Source organism: Lates calcarifer, linkage group LG5 (genome assembly GCF_001640805.2).
Source record: "Lates calcarifer isolate ASB-BC8 linkage group LG5, TLL_Latcal_v3, whole genome shotgun sequence".
Classification (NCBI taxonomy): domain Eukaryota; kingdom Metazoa; phylum Chordata; class Actinopteri; family Centropomidae; genus Lates; species Lates calcarifer.
The window spans coordinates 13616637-13633331 of NC_066837.1; the positions used below are offsets into that span (position 1 = coordinate 13616637).

At 40.2% G+C, this 16695-nt stretch overlaps 2 protein-coding genes across 2 annotated transcripts in view; one reads left to right on the top strand and one right to left on the bottom strand.

Moving 5' to 3' along the window:
• The window catches only part of ctnna2 (catenin (cadherin-associated protein), alpha 2), a 296082-nt gene that overhangs the window by 104756 nt on the left and 174631 nt on the right, over window positions 1-16695 (bottom strand). The gene's annotated exons all lie outside the window — the stretch shown is intronic.
• Window positions 5775-10164, top strand: lrrtm1 (leucine rich repeat transmembrane neuronal 1). The gene has a single exon (XM_018695806.2). It carries the CDS (start codon window positions 7158-7160, stop codon window positions 8727-8729), a length of 1572 nt encoding a protein of 523 aa, XP_018551322.1. The 5' UTR covers window positions 5775-7157; the 3' UTR covers window positions 8730-10164.

The following is a 16695-nucleotide window of genomic DNA, read 5'->3' on the forward strand; positions in this document are numbered from 1 at the left end:
AAATGGGTGTTATGAAGTAGTCTGTGGCTTTTAAGAAAACCAAGAACACTGAACAAACAATTACTGATCATTTTTTCCCATTTCCTTTGTTCCAGCAAAAACTATTATGTACTCTAATACTACTAATGAGGTGCACAACCCTAAGCGCCTGTGTGGTTTAGACTATGTCAGACACTGAAAATACAAAAAGCAGAGGACAACTCAACCATGGTGGTAATTTTAGAGAATACAATTGTTAGACTCCATGCCAAGGCCAATCACCAATCGCTTCAACAGAGAGCTGAGAAGTTTAAGGTCGCACCTTGAAGTGGGCCTGCTTTTCATCCGACCTCCACCAGAGACAAACATTGAAAAACTTGTATCTAACAAGAACAGGGTCAGGTTAAGGTTAAAGTGTTAAGGGTGGAATCAAATAAATAGAGGGGGGTATAGAGGGGGGTAGAAAAACAACACCAACATTTAGTTACAGTTTTAAACATGCTGTGGCATGCTCGCGTTCAATAAAGAAAGTTAACAAAGTGTTTCATCATGGCTGCTCAATTTACACAGTACAGTGCATTATTTGTGTATTGGGAGAGAAACATAAAACTAGAGGCGATTTAAGATCACGCTGCTTCCAAAAGCCACCCCACAGATTTACTGGCACACACAGTTTATTTCCTCCCATCGATGATACATACTCTCTTTACTTTACCCATTCTGGCCTTTTCAGACAGATCCTTAATTCTTTTTTCCCTTCTTTTCTTGTGATACACACAGTATATGCAAATCCTCCTGTTCACATCACCATGGACAAAATATCTGAGCTTTTCCATCTTGCTTAACATCCATCTTGCTCTATAAATTCTCTATAAATCAGTTCAAACTTTCACCCACCTCTAATGCATCAAACATGGGCAAATCATGAGGATGACATTATATTGACTTCTTCTGTTTACCAAGGCAAACTTTGCATCACACAAAAACATGCTTCGAGGACTTGTAACCCATAGCGACAGCCATGTCCCCCCTGTCACATGCTCCAGTGAACATTATGATGGTATTGTTTTTCCTGTGTTGTTTACCCCAGCTGCAGTTAGTATAAGCAAAGGAAAATGGAGAAAGGTGTTTTGTTTTTCTTGTTTTTGTTTTTTTTGTATATTGTGTTGGAGACCAGAATGCATACCAACACAAACCTTCACTGGGTTACTGTCTTGACAATTTTTGATTTATATGATGTATATCTGAGATAAGACCATGATGGTAATAATTAGAAATGCCCACGGCTGTCTCAATTTATCTTTGAGTACAATTCTTATGCTCCTCAGTCGCTGATTATATAATGGGATTATATCTTCTAAAATACCCCCCCCAAAAAAAGGGTGAATGAGCTTAATGTTAACTCTCTGTCCACTTGCGACCCTTTCAAACTGAGAGAAACCTCCATCTGTTGGGGGTCGTGCTCAGTAGCGGATGTAGAATCATCTCATGCCGTTTTCTCACCGCATCACTGACAGCTCCTCTGTGGTGCAAGTGTTCTCCACTGAGCCCCACCACAATCCTTTCCCAGCTGCCCATCAACATTATCTCTGCAGCGGGCCAATTAGTCATCATCTGCCTTGTTTTGTTGGGCTCACACAGTCAGACGTCCTCTGATTCAATAAATGATTTAAATAATGGGCCTGTAATCATAGATGCTGATAATTCTGAGCCTTATTTGATCACCCAAATCACTTCAGCTTGCTGACAATACACCATAACCTCCAACCATTTTGTTATGAAAAAATACCCGAGATGTCAAATAAAATGATCACATAATTAGCTGGGGACATTAAATCATGATATTATAAATTGTTGTTTGGTTACACAACAGAACATTTTAACAAAACTAGTCCAGACCAAGAGTCTCTCAAAATGTAACTTTTTACTTATAACTGTTTGTCTTTGAAAAGTCACTAAGATGCAAGAGCGTGCTGGGCAATATTTGCTTTCCGAAAACACATTCAAGGAAAACAATGTAACTTTTGCTGAGCAATAGCGGCCTCTGCAGCCACAAGTGGTAATTAATTATGATGGGCTCCAAGCCTGAGTGTTTAAGCGGTTTACATATACAGAAAATAAAGTCTATCACTGTCTTGACTGCAACTCTGTGTAGTCCCACTCACTGAACCGAAACATGGCCGAATGGTCTGTATTCTTTGGTTTTCTGGGCTGGAGCTGCTGTTATTACAACAAACACGCCAAACTCTGTTTAGAATTCTTGATCATTTCCTCAATGTATATTGGAGATGAAAGCTGTTTTTTGATGACTGCAAGTTTGGCATTATTCTTGAACTTGCTGGGCCTAATTCTGGCAGTTTAAGCCACTGACTATCACTCAGTTACAACGCTCTCGAGGGAGATCGAACCCGGTCACCGAAGTTACAAGTTTAAGAACGGAGTGGGAATAAAATCATCAAAATCATTTTGAAGCTGTTATTTTAGGGTAAAATAGTTGCATGATGTTGCTTTTAGCAGAGGTCAGAATGACACATTTATTTATTGCTTGATATGAGGGTCACACTCATACATGAACCGTAAACTTACAGTTTATGGTTGAAGCTAAAAGAAAAAAAAAAAAGGTTATTAAAGGCTTATCCATATCCTTCTCTACCATAAATCTGAAATATGGTCGTATCTGTTTGTATGACTGTCTTCATGTGAGTCAGTCATCGGGCATGTGTGTTTTCACACTCTCACACACACACACGCTCACACACTTTCACTCACACTTGTGCTGACCTTAACTCTGAAGCAGAGAGCCAAAGCTCTTAAAGTCTTAAAACTGATGGTCTGGATACTCTCATCTCCTGTTCGCTTTGTCAAGTCATTATAGTGCACCAAGTCATTAGCTGATGGTGTAGTCATCCATTACAGCTAAGAGGGAATATAGCAAAGGCGAAGCAGAGATGATTCCAACTTCAAGATGTCCAGATCATGTGAAGGACAATTTTTCTTCCACCTCCTTTGCTGCTCAGTACATCTTTGTCGCTGTCAAACCTTCACTGGGTGCTTCAAAATGAGAACTGAGAAATAAGGAATTGGACATAGAGACAGTATACTTTTATGCAAAATCTGCTAACTGGGTGAGTTTAGAGGTCTGATTTCTTTGAATTACTGCACCCTGGCCCATCTTTCTCCTTCCACCAACTTTACTTTGACAGCTCTGACAGAGTTACTGTGCTGTCTATTGATTGTGAATTAGTTTTCCCAATCAAAATAACAATCAAACAACAGTTCATCGACCAAGGACGAGTGGGACTAAAAACTAACTAAAGTAAATACCAGAGTCACATCTTACCCTAATGTACAAAAGATTATGGTATTTAGTTTGATTGAGCTCCAAGTGAGCATTATGAAACCCCTGGTGGTGGGTGCAGAATCTGAGGTGAAGCTGTGGAATGCCAGACAGGGTCAGAACAAAGTACAGAGGCTGTTAGGTAATTGTGGTTCCTTGGTATAATTATTGTAATCAAATTCCTACCCCATGCATTTTCAAGCCAGTCTCATACAGCAAGATAATATATTTTCTCACAGGGAGTCTCATTTCATCATCATCATCTGTCTTTCTAAAAAGTCTAGAAATTATTTAAGATTTAGTAACCAGTGCAGGATCAATTTCATATTGACCCTTAAAACAGCACCACTTTATCATGTCATGCTATTCTATTATTTTGTTCCATTTTGCGTGGAAGTGGCCTCAAACTAATAAACTAACAGTTATAAACAGATTTAGATGTTATATCAGGGAAGCCTGAACACAAGAGCTACTTCCTGTATAAACTGGTATAAACCAGATAAAGAAGTTAACAAAGAATAAGAGACAAATACTGACAGAAACTTAAAAGACAAATATAGAGTATTTTGTTCAGAAATGAGTGCATTGGCATTACTTGTTTATATGCTTACAAAAAGATAGATGTACATGCAGTGATTAGAACACAGTCAAAACAAATCTTAGCCCCTGATTCATTATTTACAGACTGGTTAGGTAAACAGCCATGATTTACATAACAGACAACAGCTTAAAAAAGCTGACAGTGTATCAGTCAGAAAGGTCTGTCCTGTCATTGTAGTAATGGGTTATACCACTGGGTGGGGACTTTTTGTTTGATGAGATGCACTTAAAATGGTCTAATCTATACTACCCTGTTCCCTGTAACACTCTAGGATGATTCTCCCTACTCAGTACCTGTTATACAGTAGTTTCCTGTTAAATCCATATATGACTGAGGACTGGAGACTAGACAAAATGTAGTTGATAAGTACAGTCAAACGGGAACATCCCTGTCACAGTTAGCCAGCTATTTTTCAGCTAATGCTAATGCTATGAGACCAGCTCCAACACAAACATTACACTAACTGACTGGCAAAGCAGAACATGTGAACAGGCACAGGGACATGGTAAACATCTGTGGAAGCACAGCACAAACCACCTGGTGCTTCTGCCTTTACTCAGTTTAGGACTGTAGAGCTTTACAGGGATCCAGCGCCAAAGTAATGGAAATGATACATCAGGATCTTTTATATAACTTCAAATGAAATGTATTATCATTATTATTAGATCTAGCTGAGGCTCTCTGTCAGCAGTAATCTAGATTGTAAATTAAGAGTTGGTGAGAAGAAAGTGAAATAACCAGCTGTAAAAACAAATGGCATTGCTGTTTGCAATAACAAAATACAGTAAATGTTTATTCTGGGTTTTGTCCTATTCCATCAAAGGACATTTCTTTCAGTATTTATTTGGCTCTACACACAAGTTACTGAGCCTGGGTTGTGAAGCGGGCATAATTAAAACCATTTTTTTATACATTTTGCCCAAGCCCTTTTTCGTTCATTCTAAATTCCTTTTTTTTTTAAAGAACCAATGACCAAGAAGGCTTAATATCAAAGTAAGGGCATCTGTCAGTAAAAGTGCAAAGAGCTCAGAGAAGAAAAGAGATCAGATGGTAAGAAAGTTGGCTGGTATGAGGAATGTAAGGCACTGTCACAGCTCATTGTCTTTGAAGATTAGTGGCAGAACGATGACAAGGCTAGGACAGATTCCAGAGAAGTGCAAAACAAGGCGAGAGCGGACCTTCAGAAAATAATATTTATGTTATAGTTTTATGCTAATATTATGTGGCAAGCAATTACATCTGTATTCAGAATGGATATCCTTGCCATAATTGACAATGACATAGAATGCCTGGCTACAGGACAGTCTGATCAAATGAGGAATGTCATACTCTCGTCTTGACTCATTATACTCTAGTCTTTATTGTTAGCAAGGCTAAACAAGGAATACCAATAGACTGAGATTTATTCATTACACAAAGTCATATTTGAAATCATAAAACATACATGATGATGAGTACATTTAAATTGTATCATTACAGGAATGAATTACTTTCCTTTTTTTATGTGGCTGTAGTTTTGAACTTGAGAGAGAATATGGCAAATTGAATTTTAATTATAACATTTTTTCTCCATCTATATGTGGACTCTCTTTTGATGGTTAATATACATGCAAATGGTTCTCTGCTTTAGGAGTGGAACTAATATAGGACACCCTTCCATTCACTGGATTGAATGTTATTTTGCAACTCTGAAATCAGAAAACTGCTTTCTCACAGCAACGTCAAAGGAGGCAGACATTATATGGTCCAATTCATTACAGTCAGTGGAGGAGGGAGGGAGGGAGGGAGAGAGGGAGGGAGGGAGAGATAGGAGGGGGGGGGGGGGTGTTCATTAAAGCTCCTGGTTTAAGCCCAGCCCATTCTGAATATGTAAATGTCTCAGGCACAGAGAAAAACACAGCAAGAGAAAAGTGAGGAGGGAAGAGGGAAGAGAGACAGGGAGAGGGAGAGAGAGAGAGAGAGAGAGAGAAAGAGGGAGAGGAGGGGAGCAGCATGAACAAGTGAGTGAGCGATCAAGGGAAAGAGAGCAAGCGAGTGAGGGAAAGAGAGCGAGCACTCTGAATTGTGAGTGGCTTACGACACTCAGTGAACAGAAGGTGCTTCTGCATGCGCTGTCAGTGTACTGGTCTGCTGCAAGGGATTGCGCGCTCCTTTGCTTCCCCACATTTAGCGCCCCTGCCTGCCTACCAGCACCAGCCTTCGGCAGCCTCTTCCAGCTGGCTGAGAAAACACCCGGAGAGCGAGGGAGCGAACGAAACAAACCTGCAACCTACGGGGGATGCGAGCGGCTTCTTAACCGAGATGAGCCACTGAGATGACAAGGAATACTGTTACACAAGAAAACAGTGAACAGGGTTCACCTCTTTAAATCTGTTTTTTTTTTTCCTCTCCCTCGCATCCGTCACTAAAAGCATGATTACCCGCTTGAATGGATTTAAACCTTACAAGTCAGTGATTGCTTCCAGAGATGGACGATAATATGTGTTGACAGATCTGCTGAAACTTAAGCAGGAAGGGGAGGAGAAAAGAGCAAGACAGACATTTAAAAAGATTTTTCCTTGGTCTTTTTTTCCCCTTCTCTGGTTGTCTCTTCTCCCCTCTGATCATTGCAGCAGAGGACTGCGGAGGAGCAAAAGAGACAGAGCTCATGCATACAGACAGGGGAACTTGCACTTCCTACCATCTCGCTGAAAGCTACTTGGATTCCTTCTCTTTCTGGCTCTTTCACTTGAGGAGAACTAAGACATTGTAAGCCTGCCAAGGATCTGGTGTCCACTGAAAAGAGAGAAGGGAGGGGGGGAGAATTTGTACCACAGTGGGGTCTTTTTTAGATTCGCACATAATTAGTGTTGGGGCACAAAGCGAGACGCTGAATGGAGATTGTCAGCTTTTGGATAGGGGTGAGTAGGAATCTTTTCAAATAAGATCTATCAGTGAGGACAGTTTTTTATTTATTTATTTTTTCACCCCCTCTACTCTCCACCCACTGCTTGATATCTGACATAAGCACTAGAGACTTGCCCTATATCATTTGCATTTTTGACAAGGATTCCCTAGGTGGACTAAATAAAAGTAATATAATATAATATCACTGCCTACAGCTAAGATACAAAAACGTGACGAAACAGATTATTAAATTATTTAAATATGATGTGATAAATATGATGTGAAGGTGCAAAAATAATATCCAGAGTGGTTCAATGGACATTTTCTCAGAGACATCCCTGGATATTTATACTAATGGATTTCCTTCTAATTGGACTGTACTTAAAGTGGCCACTGAAGAAGCCCCCTGGGTTGATACTGTGTTCACTGGGCATTTTTCTAAGAACGGTTCCCTTGGTAGAGGGGGTTTGTCCAAGGCTGTGCCGCTGCGACAGCAAGCTGCTGTACTGCGAGGGGCTCAACCTTACAGACATTCCACGCAATCTGAGCAGTGCCATGGGCCTGTCCATGAGAGAGAACAACTTGACCGAGCTGCGTGAAGGCCAACTGGCTGGTTTGTCACAGCTCACCTGGCTCTACTTAGATCACAACAACATTGACATTGTAGAGGAGGGCGCATTTGACAGGCTAAGACGAGTCAAGGAGTTAGACCTGAGCAGCAACCGGATTGAGAGTCTGCCAAATGGTACGTTTAGGCCCCTCCCAAACCTGCGCATCCTGGACCTCTCATACAACAGGCTGCAGGCACTAGAGCCCGACCTGTTCCACGGCCTTAGAAAGCTCACCAATTTGCATTTGCGCTACAATGCTCTCAAATTTGTGCCAGTGCGGATTTTTCAAGACTGCCGGAGCATGCAGTTTCTGGACTTGGGATACAACCAACTGCAGAGCCTGGCTCGAAACTCCTTCGCTGGCCTCTTCAAGTTGACTGAGTTGCATCTTGAGCACAATGAGCTGGTTAAAGTCAACCTAGCCCACTTCCCTCGCCTCATCTCTTTACGTACTCTGTACATGCACAACAATCGTGCCACTATTGTTGTCAATACCCTGGACTGGACATGGCATTTTTTAGAAAAGATTGACCTGTCAGCTAATGAGATCGAGTACATTGAGCCACATGTTTTCGAGAGTGCACCCAACCTCAAGGTGCTAATGCTAGACTCCAATCGTTTGACCTCTGTGGACCAGCGCATCCTGGATTCATGGTCATCTCTGGACAGCATTACCCTGGCAGGGAATGACTGGGAGTGCAGTCGCAACGTGTGTGCCTTGGCCTCTTGGCTGAGTGCCTTCAGAGGCCAGCGTGACAATTCCCTGCTGTGTTCAAGCCCCGACACTGCACAGGGCGAGGATGTGTTGGATGCTGTCTATGCTTTTCAGCTATGTGAGGATCCCCCAATGGAGGTAACCACAGCAGGCCTGTACGCCTCTACAAGGGATCTGGCCCAGGGTGGCTCTGTGTTCCTGGGCCCATTTACTCTCAACCCTTACGAGGGTGAGGGCAGTGAGGTGGTCACCAGCTCTTTCACTGTCACAGTGGGCCATGACGACCTGGAGAGCACCATGCAGATTCACAAGGTGGTGACTGGCACCATGGCACTCATCTTTTCCTTTCTCATCATTGTGCTCATGCTGTATGTGGCATGGAAGTGCTTTCCAGCCGGAATAAGACAACTAAGGCAGTGCTTCAGCAGTCAGCGCCGTAAGCAGAAGCAAAAACAAAGCATGCAGCAGATGGCTGCAATTTCTACTCCGGAGTACTATGTTGACTATAAACCTAACCACATCGAGGGAGCTCTGGTAATCATCAATGAATATGGCTCTTGCACTTGCCAACAGCAACCTTCTCGGGAATGTGAGGTGTGACCCTGCTTTGTGAGTACGTCTTTACCTGTGATTGTCTGGATATACAGTAAATCCCTTTTTTGGATACACTGGGGAGGGGAATATTGCTGAACAGAAGGAATAAAGGGATCTTTTGGACACTTTTTACACAGCATCTCACTGTGACATGGAAGGAGTGTGCTTAATGCGGCTGACTATTTCGTGGTGGATTTACTGCTACTGCTATCTACTGCTGATTTGAGGCCACAGGGCATAATGGGCACCTGACTCTTGGACCTGTTGATGTTCTACGGAAACATAGAGAGGAATACATCGTGGGCACTGAGGCTTTTTTCTCATGGATGGATAATTGAGCTTTAATGTGTCTTTCTACTTCAGGACATTTAATTATTGTTTAAAAATAAACTGGGGACCCATAAAAGAGGAAAAGAGGGAAAAAAAGAAAACCATTTGTATTATGGTAAACACAATATTTGACAAGCATTTAAAATATAAAAAAACATGTTTAAGTTGGATTTCAAGTGTAAAAATAAAAGTCTGTGTAAAATATGTGAAAAGAAGAAGTGCAAGTGTGGACAAAAAATGATACAAGATAATCTATTTCTTTTGTAAACTACAAAAAATGTTTAAATAAATGAATTGCTATTCACAGTAAACTCATTTGTACGTGAGAAGCCTGTCAGAGAGGATGAATGACAATAGACGCAGTCTTTGCGCTTGTGGACTGGAGAGCCATGTCTCTGCAGTGTATCGAACCAAAAAAAAAATTAAAAATAAAGTAAAATTAAATACAAAAAAAGATGAAAGGGGCAGAGGGATATCTGCATCTCATCTCCAATGTAAAATCCATAGTCTGAATTTTAGATCTCTTCTCTGTTTTAACTCTCATATTTGTTGTTTTATCATTCATTGTGTTGGCTCGCTATCAGTGTAGTTTCTTTCCCCCTTCCCATTGCCTATGTGTGAATAGATTCAAATGATCTATTTCATCTTAATCAGTTAGCATATTTTCATATTATTATATCACTATTTGTGTACCATCCAAGTAAAGAAAGCAGAGTGTCAAAGATCTAAAGCTATGCCTCTCATTGCTTCTCCCTCTTTGGCTTTTCCAGAGGAGTGATACCTCCTTTCACCGAATCAAGCACACTTGAGACAACAATCATTGAAACCATGCTTACTTAAATCAAAAATACAATTCAAATAGTGTCAGAATCATTGAAGAAACGATCCACCAGCTTCAAGGAAGATTTGCACATACAATATTCTTCACTGTGTTTTCATGTGATGTAAAATGTTTGTTGAATACAAGGCCATTTTGAGGTGTATATATATCCTTCTTCCTCTGGTGTTCATTGTGTAAATTAGTGCACTGACAGATGTTGTGTTTCCTGGGTCTTTTGACATGAACAGTATGTTGTGTGAGAGGGTGGGAGTAGAGGTGGGGGTGGGGTGGGGGGGTGGGGGGTGGAGGACCACAACGACTGCAGAAAGAGGGAACAGACTGCTCTCTAGTGTGCATATTCTCATACTGTGGCTGCGTTTTACCTATTGTGCACCATATTCTGCCAACTTCCACAACAGGGGCAACATCAATATAATGATTCTGCAACAGCTTTTCTGGGAAAAAAATACTAATTCAATACATCAATTTGCATCACTTTTGTGTTATTTTGCGATCAATTAAGATAATGTTTACAACTTGTAAGTCAGCAGGAATAAAAAAATGTTTCAAGAACTCACTGACAATCATTACATAATTAGTTCCCATAAGATTAAAAAGTTATCTTAAAAAATTATCAATAACACTGTATGTACAGATGGTGTTCTGGTGTTCTTTGAACAATATGAAACAAACACAGGTAAAAAAAAAAACTGGTTGGTTTTTACAGGGTTAGAGATGGTTTAGTGAATTTTAAATTGGTGTGATACAGAGCCTGGGAGTAAGCTCTGCCTGCGAAGAGGTGCAAAGGATTTAAGGTCCCTCAGGCAATAATGTCTCTGAAAAAAAAGGTTTTGCTGGGGTTGAGGATTAATTTTATTTGAACAGGACTAATTATCAGTGGCTCTGAAATGAAATAGTTTTAACTAAAAATGACAGTGATTAGTAAATCGAGCAAACATTTTTACAGTGTTGTGTAGAAATATTGCAGGGATTTACAAAATTGCAAGATCTTGAATATAACTGATGAAATTTGAGTTGATTCTTGTAATCACAAGCTCACCAAATTCCAGAGGGACTGACAAAGTGAGCCGATGGATATACATATCAAATTACCTTCTTTTCCTCCCACAGCTCATAGGATTTCTCTCAGGTAAAATCCCATCACATACTAATCACCCATATTAACATGAAGGGTTGCAGGGAATTCAGTGTTTTACACTTGAGAGCACTAATCTCAAGTCATTTTCTTATGCTATTCTACAATAAATGCATGAGGCAGTAAACATGCATTTCAGGTTTCAATGTAAATATATGGGATAACTATAATTATATATAAATATATATAAAAATTATCACCCAAAAATTTCCCTCAAAATTCCATCAGCATGGAATTCATTTAGTTTTCAAAATATAACACGTGTCTCTATGTTTGTATGTGAGTCTCTGCTCACAATTTTGTTCAGGGCGTTTGTCTTCACACATAACTGTTCCAAATGGTGCTGACTTATTAGTTTCATCTGAGTCTGACCTCAGCCATCTGGACCCCGCAGCAATCATTAACATCAAACCGATGTCTAAGGAAGTAGCCCATGTAGAATGAAAAAATAAAGATGCAATGTGAGCAATTTCCAAAGCTACATTTTGTTATGAAAATGAAATATAATGGCCATAGTGTACATGTTTTCTGGCTATTAACACTCTGGTTAACTAAATGAATAGTCTGTCTGCTCTGCAGGTTGTGCTGAAGTTACAAAAACTTTGTAGATATTTTCTAGGAGCCGTGTTTTAGGGAGTGATAATGGCTTGAAGTTGCCTTGTGGGATTTATGATCCATTTCTTATTTATGGTACCAAGGGTGTCCCACTTTAAGACTCAACATAACTGTTAATCATAACCTGCTATATCATGCGAATGCAAATGACTGCAGTATGTATGGCAGGGCATCATGATGAGGACAAAGATTTATTTTATTCTCTTCATCTTCGCATCCTGTCGAGAATTTTCACCCCCCTCCCTCCCAACAGCCCCCGTTAAACATGCAACCGCAGGGTAAATTTGAGGTTGTGAAGCGTTATTTGTCTAAATATTGGATGATGCCTAGCAAAGAGGCTGGTACTGGCACGGCTATTGATTTCATTTCACTCTTTTCTTAAACAAGCAACCAGGGCAAAAGGTGATGGAGAATGGCTCTGAATATTTTAAAAGCTTTGAGTCCTGAGGGCTGACGTTAAACTACTTTAGACTTATCTCTATCCCTCCTCACCTTTACCTTCTCCTTCTCTTTTTTTCTCTCTCTCCTTCTCTTTTTTCTCTCTTTCTCCCTCTGTTTCCATAAGACACCATAAATGTCGAGAAAAACATCAATTCATCTGACTGACAATAGATCAAATCTCTGCTTGACCTAAGCCTGGGGTGATAATTCCCTGAGGGGAGATATGTGCTCTCAGACGGCATCCATTATAAATGCCTTGATTGATGATGCTCAGTAAAAATCAATACAGATGAGTGGTAACCAAAATGATCATAGTAATAACAGATGTATTCACCTCTTCCACACATTTTCAATCTCATGGTTGAGGATGATATGTTTTATTTATATGGAAATCCAAAATTGATTTGGAAGATGATTAGTGGTTGGCATGGTGATTTTACACAAATCAGACCACAGATCACTGTATGGTCAGAAAAAAAAAAAAAGTGTGAGATTCTGCATCTTTTAAGAGCAGTTGGGGTGGGGGAGCGTGACATTTGTTCTGTACTTCCAGAGCTGCAGCTGTTTGCCAGGATATGGGCAGGAGGGGAGGGGTTGTATGTGCACATACTAATAGGTCTGCAGCTAATGTCTTGAAGCATATGTGTACAAAACTGAGCATGTGGTGAAGGTCTACACATGTATTTAAGTCCATGCACATATGTGGTTATAAATAAGCAGAACAGACCGAGGAAATGGCGTGATGTCTAGGACTATATATGAATGCAATGTCACAAAAGAAAGGTGGATGTGAGGGTAGAGTTGCTGACACGAAGAGTAAAGGTCACAACAATGAAACGAGAAAATGCAGGAGGGGGTGGGGTGGGGTGCGAACAGTGGGGCATTCTGTACGTGTTGAACACGAGGCATGGGTCAGAGTTAAAGGTCAAACACTAACGACACAGACTGGAACTTTACAGGTTTCTGCGAGCGGAGCTTCCAACGAATGCAATTTAGCCTCACTATCAATCAGCAAGCACTGACAACCGGCCTTGTCAGAGTCTTGACTCTTGTTCAAACAGCAAATTGATTGAGAAAACAGCAAAACAGGTTTTGTACAGCATAAAAACAACAGTGGAATACAGTATACAAAAATGGTGTGTGCATGTACAGTGCCTTTGCCTGTGGTGTGTGTGTGTGTGTGTGTGTGTGTGTGTGTGTGTGTGTGTGTGTGTGTCAGTGACAAAACATCACTCTGCAGATCTTTGGGAAATAGGTTGCATCACAACCTGCAGGAAGAGGATGGTGGCAGGGTGGGTGGGTGGGATTTTAGAGACGCTAACAGATCTTTAAAAAATAAATTAACCTGGCTTCCTGTGAGGGGTATTGATCGGGCAGCATTCTGCCTTCTCATTGGGACTGGGACTGTGCTGCATAATAAACGCTTAACACCCCCTCATAACTGGATGGAGAGCTAAATCATGGGTGGCAGCATGTACTGCAGTAAGCTGTAAGGAGCTGGTGATGACTAATGACAATGTGTGGGTGGCCTTCCACTGCTTCTTTTATAACAGGTGGGTTTATCAGGATCAATATTCTAATCATCATCAACATTATCCCTGAATCCAAAACCACTGACAAACTATTTTCTCTCTTATTGTTCGTTACCCTTCTCTCTTTCCCTCCCTTGCAAACACTGCTGCTGTCACTGCTATAAGTGTGATATTACTGCACTAGATTCAGTGATGGCCACTAACAGAATCCTGGTATTTATGTACAAGCTGAGGATTAACTGAAAGAGAGCAGCAAATGGTAATCACACACATGGTATAGAGAGGTCTATAGATTTTGATGGAACCCTAAGGAAAAGCTTATAGTTTGCTTCCAAATCCTCCCCTTATGAAAGTGGCACAAACTGTCAAAATAATAACTTTGCTAAAAGAGACACAGGTCTGATAGGGCACTATAATTACATTCATTACTCAAGCTAACTCTCCAGGCAGCCTATAGCTCTCTACGCCCACTGCTTCATTTACATGTACCATACTCAAGCAACACTGAATTAATAATAATGACTGAGGAGTCATTATTCTTACCTACATATGGCACTGTAGGTAGAGCAGTGGTGGCTGCTGAGGAAGGTGAAACTGGTTAGAGAATGGGGGCAAGGTTGGCAGCTGAATATTCATTATACTGAGTCAGAGGGTGGAAAAGGAACAGGGAACTGGTGGCCATTATTATTACTATCATTATCACTGTTATTATTAGAGTGCATTTTTGTAGCTAACTTTCTTGCTATGGCTAGGCTGGATTAGCCTATATGCTAGTGTTTTGTCTTACATTTACCATAAAACATTAGGGTCAGCCTGTGAGATAATACATTGCAACAGCTGGGCCTGCATCTGGGGCTCCATGTAACCTGTATAAGAGCAGATGTGGGTCAGCGCCTAATATTCAGAGTATTAACAGGTGGCTGAACTACTAAGCTTTATTCAGGACTGGAGGCAGGATTTTCCATTCATCTATTATTGTTATGCATACCTTTATAGATAGACTTGAATATATACATACACACACACACACACACACACATATTATCTATTATCTATCTATTATCTATTATCTATTATTATACATACACACACACACACACACACACACACACACATATATATATATATATATATATATATATATATATAATATATACACACACACACAACAAATCCATGATGACACATGCTAAAATGTTTAAGTGTCAGATCTTGTAGGTCATGCATGTTTTGATTTTTTTTTTAAATCCAGTCCTATTCCTCATGTGTCAATAGTCCTACAACTGGTCATATTAAATGAGATGCCTGGAGACATGTGTCTAACAGTCTAACACATACTCCAGCACCTACGCAAGGAGAAAACAATCAATAAAATGCATGATTGAACTGCAACTAAATTTGTACTGTAAGTGCATAGGAGACTATTCTGTGCAAAACCAATAAATCATTTCAATAATGAAACAGTATTTACTGTATGTATTTGAGAATTATGGTAACCTAACAACTTTGTCTTTTTAATCAAACACAAAATAACACATTTTAACTATTACAAATGGTTGAGCAATGAGAATCAGAAGCAAACTGTGTAAATCAGGGTGTGCAGGTAGAGTAAGTGCTCGTAAAACTGTATCAAACTGCATAAAACTAGATGCGAGATATTTTGTGTAACTTTACATTTACAAAGCTAGTCGATGAAATTAGAATGTTTAAAGAAAAATTAAGTGTTTAATTTGATTCGAGGCACATTTTTTGCTTTGTGCTGTTCCAGTGAAGAACAATATTGTGTGTATCTGTGTTTCCTGCAGATCAATATCAGCACAAAGAAGAAATCTATTAATCTACTCCTTCCCCAGGTGGCTGTAAAAAAGTAAGATTATGAAGTCTGAAAATAACAAACATATTCGATTTTCATGAATAACTTTATGGAGCCTCACAGACTGCCTTTAAACTTAAATATCAGCCAAATTGCTATTCAGGGGGAACACCCTGGCCTTTTCAGCAACTATAAATTAAGTTACCCTGAATGAACATTTAGATTCACAGCGTTAGATATGGGCACCAGCAGCTTTTTGAAAGAACTCAAACCAGCAAACACGAGGAAAAATGAATAACAAATGCATACTGGGAAATGATTTCAAAACAAAACCTTTTGTGCTCTCATAGTTGATCACTGTGCTTTGCCCAGCAGACAGACATCAGCTCAACTTATTTACCATTCATGCTAAATGAGTCCTCAGTATAACTGCATCATGTTTCATTACTCACAGTTAGATCACCTCGAATAAAGCTGAATCCCAAACAACACTTTGATTACCCATTGTAAAGGTATGGCGAGGCAAGGCTGCAGAAGCCTCTTTTTGAATAAAAAGTTAACACAGGTTAAGGGAAGTAAAAATAGACAGCATTTATCATTTCCCATTTATCTGATCAGTGTCAGGATGAATAAATGCTATTCCACCCACACTCCTTGCTCCCTCTCTCTTCCCTATCTGTGAGGGCAGATTGGCATCTCTCCAGTAGCCAATGAGATTGGCTGCATAAATGGAATTGCCCCATTCTCCAAGTGTCAGCTGGGCAAAAGGGAATATGTTCACTGTTTACAAAACCATTGTGCTAAAGTGCATCCCCTGTGCAGCAAATACTTAAGATGCAATTTTGGTAAACATTCTCACTGTGACAAAATAAAAACAACAGATGGACTTACCTGTCATGTTAAATGCAGGGCAGAAGACCAATGGATGCACAGGGAATGCCGAGAGAGAGAGAGAGAGAGAGAGAGAGAGAGAGAGAGAGAGAGAGAGGCCTGTTAGAATATGTAATTTTTACATTTACATTTCTGACATCAAGCAAGTTTGCTAAAATAACTTATGTTCAGAGATAAACAAGCGTTCACTCAGTTCAAGATCACAGGTTTTTTTTAGAGACAAGCAAACAGCAAGAGCGAGAGCAACAGATTGCAGTGAGATTAGACGGCCTATGGTAGAGTACAATGGCATGTTTGCACTGCATAGACCAGGGAGCCTGCAGTACCATAGTTAAACTGACGGTGCATTTAATGTCTAACTTGTGACAGCCATC